Consider the following 20,325-nt stretch of genomic DNA (forward strand, 5'->3'; position numbering starts at 1 on the left):
ATCAAGGATCAACTTCACAGTGACCAAGAGGTTCCAGGGAGGATTTCATCACCTCCTTGGTATCTAGATCAAGTCTAAGAAGGAAATCAAAGTCAAGCTTAGTGACTTTAAACAAGCTCACTATGGAGGAAGTCCCTAAGGTATCCTTTGTAAATATGGTTTAATTTGTTAGTAGTTTTGATGTGTTTTCTTTTATGTTTTTGTTGGACAGGTTTTTTATTAAGAATGTAGTTGGGTAAGAAGAGATTTGGACTTGGGCAAGGAGGTTCGCAAGCCCACTCAACCAGGCCACGAGAGGTACTCGATCGAGCTGGGTAAGGATTAAGGCCCATTTGGTTTCCAAAGCTTCTAGAACAATCGAGTGGAGGGAGAAAAGGAAGAAAAATTTTGAAATTTCAAATTGGTCAAGGAGCTCGGCCACGTGCTGGTCGAGTGTGGGGTCGAGTGGTAGCCAAAAAAGCAGGTCAAAGATTCCCATTTCAAATTTGAATGGTATGGACGCTCCACCCTTGTCTCCTTGTCCCCTTAGCTTCTTTATATACTCCTAGCACGAGATCATACCTCTCACACTCTCTCATTTGCTCAAAATATCTAATTTCAAGCTTTAAAGTCTCTCTCAAGTTCATCTTTTGCTCAAAGCTTAGTTCTTTCTAGTTTTTGGGTCACTAACCTATTAACTTTAAGCTTTGAGTTTATTCCTCTCAGTTTTTGTTCAAAAATGTCTTCCAAGATCACTAAGAAGTCCAAGCAAGCAGCTGCAATCTCTAAGGGTCGTCATGATGTTGATTTAGAATCAAGAGAGGATGCTGGAAGGTCCACTCGACGTCCCACTCGAGCATGCACACGACCGAGTGGCCGTCCGAGTGACCGACCGAGCCAGCGTGCGAGTTCCAGAAACCCAGCTGTTGAGGAAGATCCTGAGAGAACTGAATCAGAGGAGGAAAGGGAGCCAACACTCAGTGAGTTTATGAGGAGAGCAAGGGCCAAAGGAAAGAGGCCAGCTGTTGAGGTTGAACAAGAGGGGAGTGAAAGTGAGAGTGAGGAAGAAGAAAGTGAGGAAGAAGAACTAATGGATGATGGAGAAGCTGAGTCTTGTGGATTGTCAAAGAAGCAGCTTTATGATGCTTTCATGAGGATGGAGTTCTTGGGAACCAGATATCCACATAAGGAGACCATGGAGAAGCTTGCCATTGATGAAGATGTGGAGTGTCTCTTTGAGAAGAGCAGTCTTACCAAGTTCATGGGGCTTTGTATGGAGGGGTATAGAGAGGAAAGTTGTGAGTTCCTAGCCACTGTCAAGCTGCACACATATGTGAGGAAGGATGCTGTAGTAGGAGCTGGTCACATTTCTTTCACAATCAAAGGGAAGAAGCATGAGCTCTCAATGAAGAAGCTGGCTGATGTGTTTGGTTTTGAGGTTGGGAGCAATAGGAGCTTGATGGTTCCAAGAGAAGAACTGTATGCTGTGTGGGAAACCATTGGGGATAACAAGCTCTACTCATCCTCCAACTCCAAGAGCTCAAGGATTAGGAGCCCAGTCTTGAGGTACTACCACAAAGCTCTTGCCAACACCTTCTTTGCTAGGAAGGAAACTGGAAACATCAATGAGGGAGAGCTAAAGATGATTGACTTGGCTCTCAATGGAGTTCTTCTTCAAGCAAGGAATGGAACCATCATCCTTGGTAGCACTGTGGAGACTGATCTTGCAATGGTGCTGATAGACCATATGATATATTTGAGAAGTTGGGTAGGCAAGCTTGAGAACAAGGGTTCAAGAGGAGCACTTACCATTGGAGGCATCATTACTCCAATTCTTCAAGCTGCTAACATTCCACTTAGAGGAGAAGGGGTCTCACCAAGATGGATTGATTCCAGCTACCTAACCTCTACACTCATCCTAGCCAAGGAGATGCATCAAGGAAACCATATCTTTAACTTTGAGCTGCCAACAGTTGGGAAGAAACAAGTGATCCTACCAAACAAAGAGCTCACTACCATTCAAGAAGGAGCCAACATTGATTTTTGGCCAGCTGATGAGTACTTATTTGATGGAGTAGTACAGCCTAGAGTTGATTCAGTTGGAGATGTAGAGATGGGTGATGGAGAGGAGCAGTTCTACTTTGAGAACTATGAGCCCAATCCAAGGGATAGTAGAGGAGTGAGAGAGCATAACAAGAGGTTGACATTGCTGCAAAAGTGGAACAAATGGCATGGGAAGAGGTTTGACAAGCTCAAGAAGAAGGTGACCAACATGGCTAAGTCCATTAGAGGCCTGAAGAAGGAAGTTGCTGACTTGAAGAGTGGAAACTCTTCACCAACTCCATCAAGCCCTTTGAGGAGGAGTGGCTCAACTAGAGCACTTTCAAGAGTTGCAAACCCTGTGGAACCAGCTAGGGCTTCAATGTATGAGCCAAATCAGAGGAAGAGGAGCTCAAGTACCCGAGAACAACAGTTTTCGAGGCACTCGACCGGGTCACTCGAGCACCCACTCGACCGAGCACCTTGGAGCCACTCGACCGAGTTCCAGCCTAGACCACTATTTGGCTTCCCACCTCCAGCTGCTTATCCAGGCTATCCAGGTTACCCCCCCATACCACCCCAATACTTTATGGATCCACCACTATACCAACAGTACCAGACTCAAGATATGGAAACTCGAGGTCCAGCTCGACCCCCCCACTCGGACATGCACTCGACCGAGTCACGGTCGATTGGCATTGTCGAGCTGCCCCAATCACCTTCCTCCAGTCACCAGCAGGATCCCAGCTACACCTTTGATAGTATGCAGGAGGATGTGGACAGCTTCTTCTCCAATCCTTGAGGTAACATTATCACCTTACCATTGTATATACCATAGCATTTCATATGTTGTGTTTTGTTTTAAGTCTTGAATCCTCAAGCAAATTTCTTTCACACAAGGGACTGTGTGATTTAAGTTTGGGGGAGGGTTTGAGATAGCATTTGATGTTGTGTTTTGTTTTCTTATTTCAAATTTTTATCATCATCATGTTAGCATTCGCATAATCATCTAAGGCATAGGAAAACCATAAAAATTTGAAATTTTTTTGCAAAAATCTTTATAAAAAAAGAGTGTTCATGTAGTTTGCATTGCATATTTAAGTATTTTGTTTATCATATAGGACTGTTTGCATTAGGGATCTATGCTGATTTTTTCCTTGTTAGCTTGCTTAATTCACTAGACTAAGATCAATGTCCAAGTTAATAGTACTTTGATGCTAGTTGAGTGGTTAGAAGCATAAGATTGAACCAAGCCTTGAATTCCTGAATTGCATTTGGTCTAAATTGAAGCATGTTGTGATTTGATGCCATTTCCTATCTATAAGAACCTAATATTGACTGTTAATTATCAATGTATGCATTGCTTTAAACTCATGGATACCATATACTTATTTGGATCATCTTTCTCCTTTTGCCACTCTTGTTGATCCAAGTAGCTGATTTCACTTTTAAATCAGTTTCCCTACCCCTAACCAAACCTTCTTTCAAGCCATGTTTATTCTTGTGTGTGTGAGGCCTATTTTTGGGATTGAGCTTGGTAGAAAGTGTTAGGTTTGAACTGACAAGAGTAAAACCTTGTGTAGTTCTAGTTTGCATTTTTCAAACTAGATAGGACTAGGTGGTTCACTTGTTGGGTTTGGGACTTGGCTGTTTTGAAAAGAAAAGAAAGAAAAGAGAAAGAGAAAAAAAAAAAAAAAGGGGTAGAGTCTTTAGGAGGGGAATGAGTTTAAGCAAAAACTAAAGTCTAGTGAAAGGATGGGAAGTAAAAATTGTTATCTAAGATGGTTCTAGTTAAAGAAAAGAAAAGAAAGCAAAGTGAAGTTTAGCAAAAAGCTTATATGTCTTAAGAATTAGAAGAAAAGAGAACCATAGCAATAAGAAAAAAATTCCCATTCCACTAGAAAGATCAATTAAGAAACCTCTCCTAAGACTTGAAAACCAAAAGAGAAAAGGGTGAAAGAGAAAAGAAGAAGTTAAAGGGTAGCACTAGGATCATTTGGGTTTAGATTGATAGGATAAACACTTTGGGTACCTTTGGGTAGACAAGGCTTTATTCTTGTATGTGTCTAGGTGTTCTTACCTTTAGCATTCTTCTAAAGCTCAATCCATTTTTATGAGAGAACCTTGATATTGACAAGCCCCACTCTAAAAAAAAAAAAAGAGACCATCATTGTCTCAAAACCCTTTATTACCAAGCCAAATGAGTTTAAGCATTGCATAGAATTGATTCATGTTCTTGATTAATGAATGTTAAAGGAATTGGTTGATTTGAATGCATGTGGATATCTAAGGCTTAAATCAGTAAAGGTTGTGAAATGCTTGTCTAAAATTTTTAATTCCAGCTCATTCAACTTGCATCATAGTATTAGTAACTTGGACATTGATTCTAGATGGTCTATTTGCAAGCTTTAGGAGCTGAGATCCCACTTTCAAACCTCACCTACCTTCTTATGTCTTATTTATTTGCTTGAGGGCAAGCAAAGACTAAGTTTGGGGGTGTTGATGTTCATATATTTTACCATGTTTTCCCTTAGTTTATTCACATCTTTTGCATCTTTTGCTAGCCATTTTCATCATTATTGTGTAGCTTTAGGACTAATCATGCATTAGAGTTTAGTTGCATTGCATTTGCATCTTTTCATGCATGAACAGGTGATTTTGGAGCTTAAGGAGCATGGAAACAATCCTGAGGAGAAGTGAAGCAATCTTGAAGGGAAAGCAAAAGAGTTAAGGCTGAAGAACCAAGGTCCAGAGTCCAACTCGACCAAGCACTCGACCGAGTGGGTAGATGGACTCGACCGAGTGGAGTGTGCATGAGAGAAGCCAGCTCGACCATGGACTCGACCGAGCACTGGTCGAGTTGACCGAGCCGTTGACTACTTTGACTTTTTCTATTTTTAGGGCTTCCACCTCCTCACCTATATAAGGCCTTGTACCTGCAGCCACAAAAGGGTGCAACTTTTTAGATATTCCCTAAACCTAGTTTTTACCTTTTTTAGTTTTATTCCTTTTGCATTTTTATTTTTAAGATCTTGTACTTCCTTATGAAAGAAGACTAGATTCTTATATTTTGTTGGTTCTATAACTTTCAAGATATTGAGAATTTGAGTTTCATCCTTTCATCAATATTGAAGATCTTTGTTTAATCTTTCTAATAATGCAAGTTTCAATATTTTCTGGGTTTTTGACTTTGATCACCATGTATTGTTGTGAGTAGTTTCCTTAGGATCTTGAGGATGGGTTAGGATGGATTGATCTTGTGGTTTGTGTGACTTGGTCAAGCTTGATTGTTGTAGATCTCTTCTAGGGTAGATGATCTTAATGCTGATTCTATATCTGAGAGGGTAGAGTCTGATTTCAAGCTTCTTAGCATCACACCAATGTTTAGGAAGCATAGATAAGGCTAGATCTAGAGCTTACCATTAGGCTTGCTAAGAGATTAGAGGTCTTGTTTGGTTTGAGATGTATTGCTTAATGCCTGCTTGTGTAGATTCTTTACTGTGTGAGAACAAGTCTAGAATTGCATAGGTTTGATTGTTTCTTGACCATGAGAGTGGGAGAAACTTGTCTTAGATTAATATGTCTAGAGGTTAGCTCAAAGTTTGCTTGAGATTTGTTGACCAAGTTAGATAACCACAATAATTAGTTCATCCCATGAATCCATCCTCAGGACCTTCTTTGTTTATTGAAATCTTAGTCTTAATCTTGTTGCTTGCTTGTTGTTTGATTGGATTTAGCATTACTCTGTTTTTATTGCATTGCTCTGTTTCTGCGTCTAGTCTAGCTCGACCACCCACTCGACCTACACTCGGTCGAGTGCTGCTCGAGTTCATCCCCAAAACTCTGTGTCTATGATTTGTGTTTGTCTTGTTTCATTCCTGTTTCATTCCAGTTGCATACATTTAGTTTTCAGTTCATTAATTATCTTGCATTAGTTCATTAGTAGTAGTCTCTGTTTCTGTTCTTGCTTTATCACTGTTTCAATCATTCAGTTTCATTTGCATCTAGTTGTTAGTTCTTGTAGTTTATTTTCTGCATTTTACATTTTCTTCATAGGATTGTTAGTGACAAACAACCTTTACATTTGTCTTAACTTAGATTCATATGCATATCTTAATTGTTCACAAACACTCATTTAGGATTGATACCTCTTGTACTGCAATAGCATAAGGGGAATTGAAACACCCATCCATCATTCCATTCATATCTCACCATTGCATACATCATCATTCACACCACAAAAATAAACATGTTTCACCATTGCATATACTTTCTTGGGAATTAATGCCAGGATAGTAGAGTTGATACCTTTGGACAGAACACCTTTTGCAAAAAAAGATTGAACCGCTAAGACAAATTCTGCACCCAACAGCTCCGAAGTGGATTTATAAAACTCCAAAGTATAACCGTCCGGACCAGGTGACTTATCAATGGACATAGAAAATAGAACTTTCTTGATCTCCTCACATGACACTACTCGGGTTAATACTTGTTGATCAGCCACAGAACAATGAAATAACAAAAAGAGCTCAAACTCATCCACCGTGGAACCCTCAAAATCACTAGGAATAACCTACAGAAAATCTTTAACTTGTTGTTCAGCCTCTACTTTAATTTCATCCTCCTTCACAACCACTCTTCCGTCCTGGCATTATATCTCCTTAATAGAATTCATAGCTGTCCGCATTGTAGCGATCTATGGAAAGCTTTTTTATTCCTATCACCCACTTGCAACCAATGCAACTTCGACTTTTGCTTAAGATATTTCTCCTCCAGACAAGCTAAGAACTCCCATCGCTTAAGAGCATCATTCTCCACCTCCATTGCTTGTGGTGATTGATTAGCCAAGTTGTCATGTTGATTTTTGCACAACGAATCAAAAGCTTCCTTAGTCTTCCAAACTAGATTACCCAAATGACAATTTGCCAAAGACCGCATAGCTGGTTTTAAGCCTTTAAGCTTCTTAGAAAAGCAAAAAAGAGAGGAAGTTGAAAAAAACAGAGGTTGCGTGTCCTGCCAATAGGAACCAACTAGCGGTAGATACTCCTCCATTTTTGTCAACAGATTAACAAACTTAAACTGCGCTCCCTTCACCATGATCCGACAATTCAAATGATCTGAACAAGCCCAAACTAGCGGTAGATACCAATTACTTTTTCAACCATATGTCTATGACATTTTTGTTTTTGGAAGATAAGTTTTAAGTCACTTTAGTTATTGTAAAGTTATGCCTCTATATAAAAATGGATAAGTGTTTCTCTAAACAGACATGAAACCTACAAATAGCTGATGTGAATAGTAAACACTGAGTTACGTTATTCAATAAGACACGGTATGGTAGTATATACATGATATATTAATTATATAGACTAGTTTTCTGGCTATTTATTTTAGTTTATTAGATCAAATGAGTTTTCCATTTGTTTTTGTCTTTTACAGTACCTTGCTTTTGTTTTTGTAAGACAAACAAGTCTTTTTCTTTGTTTCCTCTTTTTTTGTTCGTCAGTTTGATAAAGTTTTTTTCGTCACATTTTTCGTGAAATTTTACCTACAAAATTTGAGTTTTATATGTATATATTTCAAAATAATTGATGAAGTAATCTAGTGAAGATAATATGTATAGATGCAATACTATGTATAAACTTTTGTTGGAGGATCACAAGAAAGATTAGTTTTTACTATTTTTTTGATGAGTTTATCTATAATTTATAATTTATCAATAGAACCTAAGTTTTTTTTAATTATTTTCAACAATTATCTTTAAGAAATTTCTTTTGATTGATTGATATTTTTTATAAATCTATATTCAAACATTTAATGGAACATAAAAGATGATAAGGATAATTTTTTGTGTAGAAGAAATATATGAGGAAAAGATCTCATTCATATTGAGGTAGTTTTAATGGCAAACTTGAGGAACCAAAGGAAAACTAGAGTCAAGAAGTTTATATATATATATATAAACTCTTTTCCAAACTTCTGAAATTGCATTTGTATAAAAAAAATTCTCTAAATTGAGCTATCAATAATGGTAAGATCTTTTTCAATTAATGTGTTGACAAAAAAAAAAACTTCTTAAGTTATTCATGATTAAGATTTTGTAACAATTGTAAGATGTGTACACATTAACTCATACAATATGTGTACACATTAAGTCATTAACAATATTGTATATCGGACGTTTCGGATTCATGCATTGCAATCCAATTTTCACCATATATGATGAGTGCTACGGCAAAAGATAAAATAAACTATAGGATCTGAAACTCCCTGCGAAAGTAATAATGATATAAAGAGATTACAAGTCATGTAATTGTTAATCAGTTTATAGATGTAACTCATAAAAAAATTAGATTAGTGAGAGTATATATGTCATAACCATAAAATCGACTAGTTATAATTATCGTGGTTCTATACCATTTCTCTTTTAACAATCATATGACATATATGTTCTGAATCAGAAACAACGCAACAATACATACACAATACACACACACACACATATATATATATATATAAATAGTTTGGTTTAAGAAAAAAGAACTTGTTTTGATATTCTTTTTTTTTGTTTTGAATATTCTTAAAAAACGTGTTCATTTTACTACCATATCTTCTAGCCATAATGCCATCAAAGAGGTTGATCTTCTAGTTCCCGTGTCTAATCACCTTTTTTGTCAACAACAAATAATTTATTTTTCAAGAACAAATATTATGTGAATTAAGTCTCCTTTTTTTTTGTAATGACATAATAACGAACGTAGCAGCACAAACTATTATACTACGTGTTCTGATATTTTGTAATATTTTTTTCTAATGTTGTGAGATCTCCAATTATTGAGTGTCAAAGGAATATAATATAATCAATTAAACCAAGATTCAATCTACGTGAGTCGTGACGATATGATAAAATTTTCTTAATCTAAATCATACAAACTTCAAAGTCTGTCCACGTCCTAGAAATTATTTTAAAAAAACACAGCCGATCGAAATCCTCATTAAAAAAACAAATATCTGAATCTCTTTGAAACTGGATTATAACCATACACAGTTGTCAGGTATTTAACGTGCAATTTAGTGCCAAGCAAGAAAGATATATTATTGACCAAGGAAAAAAAAGGATAATATTAACATTATTTACATAGACTTATTCACATTATTAACATTATAACTTATAGGTATATTGTACCTACGAACAAATTGTTTTTATTATCACGATTATATAATACATAAATTGGCCCATGGCTTTTCAAATATTTAAAAGGTCATGTCGAATAAAGTAGGGCCAAATTCATATAGCTATCCAGTTCTTTTGGAATTAAAGGTTATGTACAAATGTATCAGTCATCACCTACCTGATTCCCAAATTTAGCTATTTACAATAAGGTATCTGTCTTTTTTTTTTTTTTCTGCTAAACGAGTAAACATCATATAAATGAAAATAGTTTAGAACTTTGGATATTTGACTTAACTATGCTTACATTTGTAACTTGTAAGTAAAAAAGATACGAGTATTTCTCTATTTTTCGAGAAAAAACAAACAGCCCATTTTTTTTTTTTTTTGTGAAACAAACAAACAGCCCATAATATGTTGTCGAAATGACAAAAACAAATAAATAATATGTCCTCTATTTCAAAATATAAAATGTTAAAAACACATAATAAGAAATGTATACTTTTTTAAAGTTTAACCAATAATAAGCAAGACTTGTATAAAATAAATAATATGAAAATATGAAACTAATCTAAAAATTGTCTGCAAAGTTGAAAACATCTTATATACTACGAAATCATACAAAATCTGTTAAACATCCTATATTATGCAATAGAACGAGTACTTTTAACGTTTACAAATATCAATTCGGAAAGGAAACGATTGTTAATTGTTCTTCTCTTATATAGATTGTTTAGACCAACCCTCATTTCTTACAAATCTAATTTTTATTTGGTATTTGTTGGATTCTTAGTCATGCTAATGCAGAAGAGTGTTCGTATCTCGAAAGTGAAGATATCAGAGCTTTTGAGATAAAAAAAAAAAAACACACTAAGAAGCCGGAAGGTAAATAATACTCTTTTGAGATCAGAGCTTTCTCTACAATGTAGAGCCTACATCAATCATGAATGTGTCAAGGTTCGTGGATTCGTGTACAAAGATACAAATAGGGGCATTTTATAGAGGAGTAGCATCGCAATTTCGATAGGTTGGATATGCCAAACCTCGTTTATGCATCATAAGTTCAAGGAAACACTTGCTTCTCAATGTATCTGCTCATCCATCTGTGTGTGTCAAACAAACAAAAAGCCGCTTCTTTGCTACCTTCCGCAAAATCTTCTTTCCCCGACTAATTTACATATATCTGTACGGTCTCGTTGTAAGAATTCATCCTCTTGCCTCTTTTTAACTTCATATTATAATGGTTTCACCTCATAAAACACTAGCCAGCCCAATTGTTTCCCCTTCGTTTTCTTTAGCTTCTGAAGTGTTTGCTGGTCCACGTGACCTCACTGGATGAAGGAAAAGTAAAAATAGAAAATGTCAAGAGTTTGAGGCTTCTTCATATGAAACATGCGTAGTATAGAAGAGTAGGGATGCTTACAAGTGACATTGGTGATAACATTAACGGTTTTCTGAGCAGCAAGGGCTCTTAAATTATTCCCTGTACCTAACAGCAACAAGCTTTTCATGAGCTGCTTCTGCTCCTTGGGACTTGGAGTTTTCGCCACAGCTTCTTCAAAAGCACGCAAGTCATTGGGAGTGAGACAAGGGAGTGAAAGCAAAACCTGATACATTTAAGAAACATTTTCCACAAGTCAGATTTCACAATACAGCATGCAAAAGGACTCCAGAGTGGTTAATTCTGTAAGAATACTGACCTGACGGGGAGCTGCGTCTCTGTCAGCGAGATAAAAGAATATTTCACGGCATAGATAAACTAGATCAGCGCTGTTAACGGCATTTGACTCCATGGCTAAGCCTTTAATGACCGCATAAAACAAATCTTTTGACACAAATTCTCTGAGTTCCACGTTATTTGTTAGAATCGCTAGAAGGACAACAACACCACAAAAGCAACAGACTTTGGTGGTTGCTTCCCCATCTGTCCATGTAAATACTTCCAAACAGAGTTGCAGTGCTGGGAGAGCCATGTTTTTGTGATTTAGGAGGAAACTACATATATGATACACCGTTAACTCTATTCTCATCCAAAAAAGTTACCCAAGTAAAGAAGTTGAAAAGCAAGAACAGTATGCATACCCCACAATAGAGTTGGATCTGAAAGCAGACAGATCCTTGAGAGTAGACATATCCACACGGCCCACATGGCCTGGATGCTCCAAAATTGGAAGCCCAGGGTTTAAACCAGGAGAAGCTATCGTTGAAAGGAGGGTGGCAATCTCCCTAGTTAATTCCCTCAGAAGTTTTTCTTCCATTACTTCAAGTTTCATGTCAGGCCCATTTTGAACACCAAACGAATCTGGAACTTGTGCTCTGCCGTTACGCATAAGACTGGCCCAAGAGGAGCTAGTAGCTTGCTGACAATGAATAAACAACGGTTGCAGGAGCACTTCAAGCCATGACTCCCACATGTCAGCCGGACAAGATTTAACAACAGAAACTACAAAGGCGTGAATAAGCTGTCGTATGTGCCTGAACTCCATCGACTGTAGGTTCTCCATGAGTGCCACTGCGACATAGTTAGCATCTAGGCATTTGAAGAATGTATCTCCGATTGTTGTGGATAGACCCAACACATAGTATCTGCATTTATGGACAATATATATACCACACAAAATTGATATAGTTTAGGTTAACCAGGAGATATAGAAATGCTGTACGTAAGACCTAAAGGAGGTTACTAGATCCCTTACCCACTATCTCGGATACCTTTCAACCAATTTCGCACATTGGCTTCATTTGCCTCTGATTGTCCGTCTTTACCACCATCAAAAGATCCATCAGCATACACCGAAGAGACTTTTGACAATTTAGGATTTGCTTCCCCAAGGAGACTATATCGCTCAACATCAGGCATTGTCATTGCTGCCCTCATCTCTGGGGGTAGTGTTTGATATACTGAGGGAGACCAAAGGGAATGGATAACACGGAGAAGCTGAAGAAACAGGATAAATGAGTGTTAACGCGTTAATCTAAGGAAATCCTTACCAGGTTTTGGTAGCAACATAGTTTAGTTACGTGTTAACTAAGAATATTTAAGTTTTGAGAATATATACACATACTTTTAAGAGAGGTGGCAACATCCAAGATAGATGATGAGCCATAGGATGCAAATCTTGACTTTTTACTGAGGTTGTATTCAAGTTGCTTTTTCCATGTCCACTTCTCTTGAGAGCCTTCTCAAAGAATGTAACAGTGTGGAACAAAGACCACATGAAGGGCGTGTTGGAGCAAAGACGAACAAACCCCATAGGATCTGATAGATAATTATTCTGCCACTCTGCTGGGACCCACTGTTGGCTCAGTGGCTCCAGTAACCAAGCAAGAACTTCTTGCTCTTGTTGAGCTCTGCACCAAGATCAGACCTAACTTAAGAACATGATAAACCTAATGCTGGATAAATGCAACCAAAGAATAAAAGTAAATCATGTTACCCTGCTGCTGAAGCCATAACAAGAAATGCTTCACCCAAAATGTTATGCTCCCCCCGGAGCAAAGTTCCTTCTCTTTGCATATATGCCATTGTATCAGCAATAGTCTGTATCAAAGAAGGAATGAGGGTTAACATGAAAATCGTACCACATAAAAGGATAATTCCGAGAGGCAAATGTGAAACAACAAAAACGAAAAGTCGTACAGTAAAGAAAGGTGTTGCAATGGATAGTGGTCATATAAGTAATACTGTACATAATTGCGAATAGGCGACCTTCACAATATAAGTTCATCGGTTTAGCACATAACTGAAGTCATAGTCTAAAATAATCATGAATAGGTGAGCTTTACAGTATAAGATCAACAACCAACGTGAACAAGACGTATAAAGTAAACACCTCTGATTGAAATCCTGAAAACGAACAACCAGCTCAAAGATTTTCCTATGCGTGCAGTGTGGTCTCCAATATATATATATATATCAGAGCATATAAGGCAAGCTAATCAAAATCACAAGGGAACTTTCCAGCCATAAGATCTGAGTAAAAATAGGTCCTGGTTTTGTATCTGAGTCTCTAAATGGATGGAGTGGGAGATCAGATTTACCTTCATGTGAGGCAGAACACTTTTTTCAGCGGCTTTGGCTATTCGTATAAAAGACGTACAAATCTGTAATCTTGCAATTCTTGAAGTACTAGTTGCTGGATCCTGCCAAGGAAACATGCTATAAATTTACTCATTCACTTCTTGACTCTAGGCAATGCACATTGGATATTGTTTGTATATATATGCATGGATAAACTCAATCACTGAAAATATGTAATATAGTAGGAAACCTTGACAATGTGTGGAAGAGAGGTAAGAAGTTCAAATAATTTGTTGATAACACTCCCAACTGCATCTGGGAAATACTTGAGGAAGGGACCAACTGCATCCAGATAGTGTGCATGCATTTTTATAAGTTCCGGCTCAGTCCATTTCAAAGAGAGAAGCTGCTGAAGCAAGCCTGCTTATCAACAAGCCGAGAATGAATTAATGGGGTTTTGAAAATGTGAAAAATAAACAAAAGCTGGAAGAATATAAAATATGCTATCACATACCTTCAAATATTCCACGCAGTGAAAAATGAACTTCAGAACCACCACCAGCAAACTCATTTGACCCATCAAACACCGTTGCCACAATACAATCGAAAGCCAATTGCAGGCTGTCCATCACTGCTACATCCTGAAAGTGCACGTTTGTATCAAGATCACATATAAATACTGAATATCACAGTTATCAAAACTAGAAGATTGTGAATAAACTCAGCAGAGAAAAGTAAGACTTTGTGAAAAAACCTGAAGAGGCACTCGAGACGCCAATAGATCCTTAATAAGAGTGATAATCCTTTCGGCTATTTTAGTACTAGAAACAAGGGGCTTGTGAGAAGCAATAAACTTGATCAATTCTAACTGCACCAAATAAACAAGTTTCTGGTTAATGTGTTGTTTGCGAAGTACTATCTAATGCATTTGTCTCAAGAACTTACAAGCCTTGATCGGTATTGGCCAAAGTCTCCCTTTCCATCGAACTCATCACTCCACAGTTCCAGTGGCCCAAGAGAAAGAGCAATTCGTGGAGGGACTTTTTCTTTCTTGAGCATTCGCTGGAAAGACACATCCAAGATTGCGCAAGAGATATCATCATTAATAAGACTAAGAATCTTTTTCTTTTCGCTCTCAACATGGCTTGAACTACCAACTGCTGGTCCCTCTCCACTTAGATAAGCAGCAGCCTTCGGCTTTGAAAGTAAATCCCTCATTAATGCCTACAAGACAATGCAAAAGAGCACAAATGTCAGCCCGACAATCTTTATTATGTCTGTGGTTGATATTTTCCAGAGGATGGTAGGCGAGGAAGTCGTTATTATAAAATACAACATACCAGCCAGAAGTGCATTGCTTCAAAGTGAAGACCCAGCTTAAAGTGTTGAAAGAAACCAAGCATCTACGTTAAAAAATGAGAATAAAAACAGTCAAACAACCGTGTCCAAAGTAACAGATTAAAATAGTGTTAAATAAAACAAAATAGCCATAAACCACATCGTAACAGAACGTAAAATAAATAAAAAATTTCCAAAAAACCATCTAATTGAGGAACAAGATTAGGATAAGATAACAAAGCTTTTGAAAGGTCGGCTCATGATTAGAAAGTACCGATTTATGTTATATAAGAACTAGTCCATTATGAGATAAAGTGCAGCTACATCCTAGCTGATGATTTACTTCCCAGGTTTTCCATGAACATTATAGACAAATTCAACTTCATCATTTAAATTCAATTACATAACGATGTCAGTACCTGTTGAAGATATAAAGCCAGAACACCACCATCACTAGCAATACATTGCAAGTTTGTTGAGCCTAAAGAAACCAAACTTTCACATATGCACTCAGCAAACTCATAATCACTTTCATCTATAACCCCAGCATTTGAGGCTGATCTGTACAAGAATTCTCTGGAGACATTCATCAGAATCTGAAACAGACTGCTGATTGCAGAATCGAATTCAGAACCAGGAGCATCGCTGGGTCTTTTTCTGCAGACAAGGAAAGTTTTTTTTCTGTCACATGTCTACTAGAAATTATATAGATATATCAGGTCAACAGCCCAGTTGCATACCTTGAGCAGACAAGTTTGAAAAACTCACAAGCAAGAAGACGGAAGTCATGAGAAGAAAGTAAGACACCACACCTATTACAAATTTAGGGAGCACGTTTAGCAGGAAATATTAAATGCTGATGATCTGTATAATATTTTCTCCATGAGTAACCTTACCCATTAATAATTCCATATCTGGAAAGATCTAGAACAGGAGCCCATTCGGCATATGCATTGATGGCATTTAAACAAGCTATAACCACAGCTGCGTGCTGTTTTGCCAAGTCAACCTGTTGCCTACTGGCTTCACTCATCGCAGCTCCAAAGTGTCTCTCGAGAAGCTGGATTATGTAATGAATCAAATTACCGCTACAACAAACAACATAAATGAGTGAAAAAAATGTGGCATACATTATACAATAAAGGCAAAATCTCAGGCAGAGATTGAGTAAGTCCCCGCAACAATAACCGACGCCTGTCACCTGGAGAGAAAGTCCAACTAAAAATTAGAGAGGAAAACAGACAGTTTAGATGAAAATTTTAGACTCACAAGGTACATATATACTATCCAGATTAAGGTGCCATTTTTGTAAATATATCAGTCGACTAACGACCGAAAGCTTGCACTTACAATATAATTAAATTTCGAAGGTTAGCAAATACGTGTTTTTGTAACCTCACTATTATAGCATGGACAAAACTACAACGCTGAAAAGCGCAACACCACAGAGAAATGAGGAAAAAAAAACCCTCTCAGATACCTTCCAAGTCCTCATTGTGAACTGTTATATCTTCTGGGAGCCATCTTAACATCATTGAGACCACTTCAGCCTGGTATTTTGAGATTATTCAGAAACATTTTACATCTCCGCCTTATAAAAAAATTGAACAAATTAAAGAAATGAGAAAACATTATACTTGTAACGGGCCCTGTGCAGACAAGGAAGCAAGTGAAGGAAACAACTCCTGCCAAAGATCGGGGCCTTCTCTTCTAACTATCTGCAACAAGAAAACAATATTAATCCACGAGTTGGTTCACGCGCGCGCAAACGAGCACCAGCCGCAACAACAGGAAACTATGACCAATAGAGAATGAGTGCAAACACTAAGAAACTTGAATTACCTCAGCTACAAGGGCAGCTGACTGACTCTTAAGAGACCACTCCTCACACGGACTAGCAATCTCGGACATTAGTTCAACAGATAGCTTAGCAAAATCCCTGCGCTCTGAGGGGCTTAATTCCTCCCACCGTAGTCTAACCAAATGCTGCAAAAGATAGAAAGATAGCTCCAGATAACGTTGGTATGCTTTTCTTAATATAATGTTTGCAATTATCATGGATAGGTATAACACACATCACGATGCATTGAGAAATTGCGTAGGATTGAGATATATTCAAAACTCAAATACTGATAAGGTAATTTCATTACAGAACTGACATAAAGTCATTAAATTAATTAAAGTATCGAAGAAGTCCATCAACAATTGACTTGCTAGCAAATTAGTTTCCTAGAAGAGTCTCCGTAGTATCTCATTCTGTAAGATGATATTTTCAAACTAAACCTCCCAACTATATTTGGATTGCGAGTTTCGAACTCCAAAAAAAAAAAAGTAACCAAAGACCAAACCAATGTATTTTTATATCTATCCTTTCGCCCTAACATCTAAAACTCCCCAGTTTAACTCAAGAACAGCAGTTAGTGGAAAATTTAAATGATAGTCCAAAGTAGTACAGCTTTGCACAACAAACCTGTAGCATTTTGAAGGCATGCAGTCGAATTTCCGAAGAGCACTCCTTTTTCACTAGAAGTAAGGAAATATTTGCTAGAACCCTGATATCTCCAGATTTAATCTGCAGTTATTGTATCAAAACAGAAGGTGAACAGTTCAATAAAACGCAAAGAAGTTTATAAAACCCTCAGGTATTCAAGAAATAATCAAATAAATCGAACAAGATTTATGCTTGCCCAAAACAGTGATCGATATTTAAAAATTTGCCTAAATAGAGTTGAAGGAAACTTCCAAATGCCAAAACATCTCTGAAGATGATCCATAAGGCAAAACAAAGAGCTTGAACGAAATCGTAAACAAGGATCACCAGTAATCAAAACCTTTAAAACACGCCTCAAATAGCAGAAACCAGCAACCGAAAACACAAACCCTAAAACCAAAAGCTAGGCAAATCCTTAAATCGTAATTTTGCCAGAATAAACCCATAATCAGGATCGCTGAACCTTTAAGAAGCCTCCTCAGCATTCACATATATAAAACCTCAGAGAGAATCGCAAACACAAATACCTAAAAATAGTGAAAGCAATACAAAGCTACTTAAAACTTATACACCGGAAATTACAGCAGCACACTATTCTCCACATAGACGCAAACCGATCACAGAGAACAGATTGAGGAAAACTGAATTAAAAAAAAAAAAAAAAAAAAAAGAAGAAGAAGAAGAGAGTGTGAAGTTTAATCATACAGATTCGAGGAATGCAACGGCGGCTTTACGAGCATCGGGAGTAGAGTTATAATCGAGAACAGCGAGAATCGCCTGGGCGACATTACTGGCCGTGGAATTGGTGCTAACATCCATTGTTTCCCGGACGAACAAGAGCTTTCCCTTCCGTCGAACACGCAAAGAAGATTCCTATTTTAAATCCTAGTCGTCGTCTTTCAAAATCAACAGCGAGAGAGAGAGAGAGAGAGAGAGAATGTGGTTGCTCTCTGGTTTTTAAAGTAAATTAGAATTAAGGACAAGCCGACTTGCAGAGAACCTTTTTCGGGTTTTGGGGATTTCACAAATTATTTAGCGTATTAAATAAATACATTTCAAAATCATTTAGCTTTGCAAAGCTAATTTTATAATATTTCATTCTCTTAGTTAAAACACTATTGTTAATTTATTTAAGGGTTATTGGTTCTATGATTTAGTAGATTTGGAAATTTAAACAAAAATAATGTATTATTCAATCAATTGATTTTAAATTATGTGTTATTGGTTATATGATTTACAAATACACTTGTTAAAATCTCATGTTATTCATTTAATTATTTGTTTTTGGATTTCAAAATCCACATTGTGTTCTAAATGGATTTGAAGGTGTAAAATAGAAGAATTTAAATCCAAGGATAAAACATCTTATTTCAAAATTTATATGTTTTGATTTCCATTATTTACAATTCTATATGGATTCAGAAATCAAATCTCCGATAACAGCCTTGTAAAGTTCTATGGGGATGGTTGTGCACTAGAAGAAACTGATCAAATAGTTACAAAATTATATGTAGCTATAACGTTTATTCTGTAGCAAATAATATTTTGTTACAGATTTGTGACAAAAATATTTAGTAATTATTTGGTCGTAGCAAAATTATCCACCATAGCTAATTGTCGCAATTTGTTACAAATTTGTGACTACTGTAAAAGTAGCAAATCGCTACGTTTTGTGACATTTTTCTGTAGTTAATTGTTACAGAATGCGTCTAAAAATTCAGTAACAATTAGCTTAAGCAACAAAATTCAGTAACGGTATTTTGGTTTGATTGTTTGTTGTGCATGTTATTTGGATAAGTTATGGTTTGTTTTTTTAAGTTTTACAGTTTTACAGTTTTACTAGGATAAGTTATTTTTGGAAAAAACATTTTTAGTGGTATTTGAAGAATTTCTCTTTTTTTTTTCAATACCCTTTTGGAAAAATACTTTCTCTTATTGTCCATTTTTAATAATATATTCTTTCAATATACAAAATGACTAAATTATAAACTCTAGACTCCAAATATTAAATCATACTCCTTAAAACTATACCCTAAGGTAAAATAGAGAACCCAAACCTAAAAAAAATCTACAAATCAATTTACACATTGTAATTATGCAAAAGAGGACAAAAATGAAAATGACCAAAAAATGATATTTTTGAATAGCATAGCAATTAGGTTGAATAGCATAGCATGAAGGAGTATCTATAAAAGAGTATTACTAACATTTTCTCATATTATTATACTTATGTTGAATAGCATAGCAATTAGGTTGATTGTCAAAGTAATTTTTAAGTCACTGATCTTAAACTAAAATATAAAACCTTCAATTCTGGAACTTTAATATTGTTCAATTTATCATTAGTTGGTGTTCTTATATATAAAATCACTATCAACACTAATCTCAAACTTTATTTTATTTACTTGCTGTGGGAGATATATTAGTGTAGCTTGATTTTATGGTGTATTATTTTTGTATTTTATACAAATTTATTCACATAATTTTTATATAGTTTTTTTTGTTCTGAGAGAAGTTATTTTTTTTTTTTTTGTTTTTTTAAAAAAAAAATCTAATTGTTTTGTTTTGTTTGATAATAATTCCATGTAAGTCAATATACACATACATAGTTTTACTTTAGTTTGGTTTTGTGTGATTAGTGGTTAATCTTAATTTATATTCTATTTGTATTATATTATTATTTTATTTGTATTATATTTATATTTGACTAATATTATACTCCCTCTGTTTCAAAATATAAGATGTTTTAGAGAAGTTTTTTGTTTCATAATATAGGATGTTTTCAAGTTTCTATGCAACTTTTAGATTAGTTTAGTATTTTATATTATGCAGTATTGTTTATGATTGGTTGAACTTGTTAAAAGTAAAGATTTCTTAATCGCGTGCTTTAGTTAAAACATCCTATATTTTGAAACGGAGGGAGTAATTTACTAATATGATACTTATGCTGAATTGATTTTATTATTGTACTTGGTTAACATTAGTATATTTTTAAAAGTTATAAATGATTTATTAATTTATTTAAAATTTAAGCTATAATTTTAAACCTTTTTTTTTTGGAAAATATTGATACGACATACAATGATTAATATACTTAGTTGATATTATTATATGTTTGAAAAATATAAATGATTTATTAGTTTAGGTTAAAATTAAGCTATATATTTAAACATTTGTTTTCAAAAATTATTGATGATGTTTATTAATTCTTATAATTTAATTAGTTACACAATTTAAGATTTACTAATATAGTTTAAATTTAGGCTATAAATTTAAACATTTGTT

General features: G+C 35.7%; 1 protein-coding gene across 2 annotated transcripts; it reads right to left on the reverse strand.

Moving 5' to 3' along the window:
* Window positions 1-10,074: 10,074 nt before the first annotated feature.
* LOC104738251 (protein HASTY 1) lies at window positions 10,075-18,097 on the reverse strand. 2 transcript variants are annotated; one of them, XM_087482050.1, is made up of 22 exons: window positions 17,746-18,097; window positions 17,020-17,121; window positions 16,392-16,535; window positions 16,187-16,267; window positions 16,030-16,099; window positions 15,680-15,750; window positions 15,446-15,609; window positions 15,290-15,361; window positions 14,969-15,206; window positions 14,552-14,614; window positions 14,157-14,435; window positions 13,966-14,079; window positions 13,726-13,852; window positions 13,462-13,631; window positions 13,232-13,333; window positions 12,628-12,731; window positions 12,256-12,541; window positions 11,887-12,128; window positions 11,273-11,776; window positions 10,891-11,185; window positions 10,614-10,797; window positions 10,075-10,521 (listed from the first exon to the last, which is right to left on the reverse strand). In XM_087482050.1, exons 1-22 carry the CDS (start codon window positions 17,857-17,859, stop codon window positions 10,442-10,444), a joined length of 3,606 nt encoding a protein of 1,201 aa, XP_087338176.1. In that variant the 5' UTR covers window positions 17,860-18,097; the 3' UTR covers window positions 10,075-10,441. The 2 variants fall into 2 exon arrangements, with proteins under 2 accessions (XP_087338176.1, XP_087338177.1); XM_087482051.1 differs by having other exon boundaries at window positions 17,020-17,072; window positions 17,746-18,054.
* Window positions 18,098-20,325: the final 2,228 nt, after the last annotated feature.

This window comes from Camelina sativa, chromosome 13 (genome assembly GCF_030686135.1).
Source record: "Camelina sativa cultivar CO46 ecotype springtype chromosome 13, ASM3068613v1".
NCBI classification, from domain to species: Eukaryota; Viridiplantae; Streptophyta; class Magnoliopsida; order Brassicales; family Brassicaceae; genus Camelina; species Camelina sativa.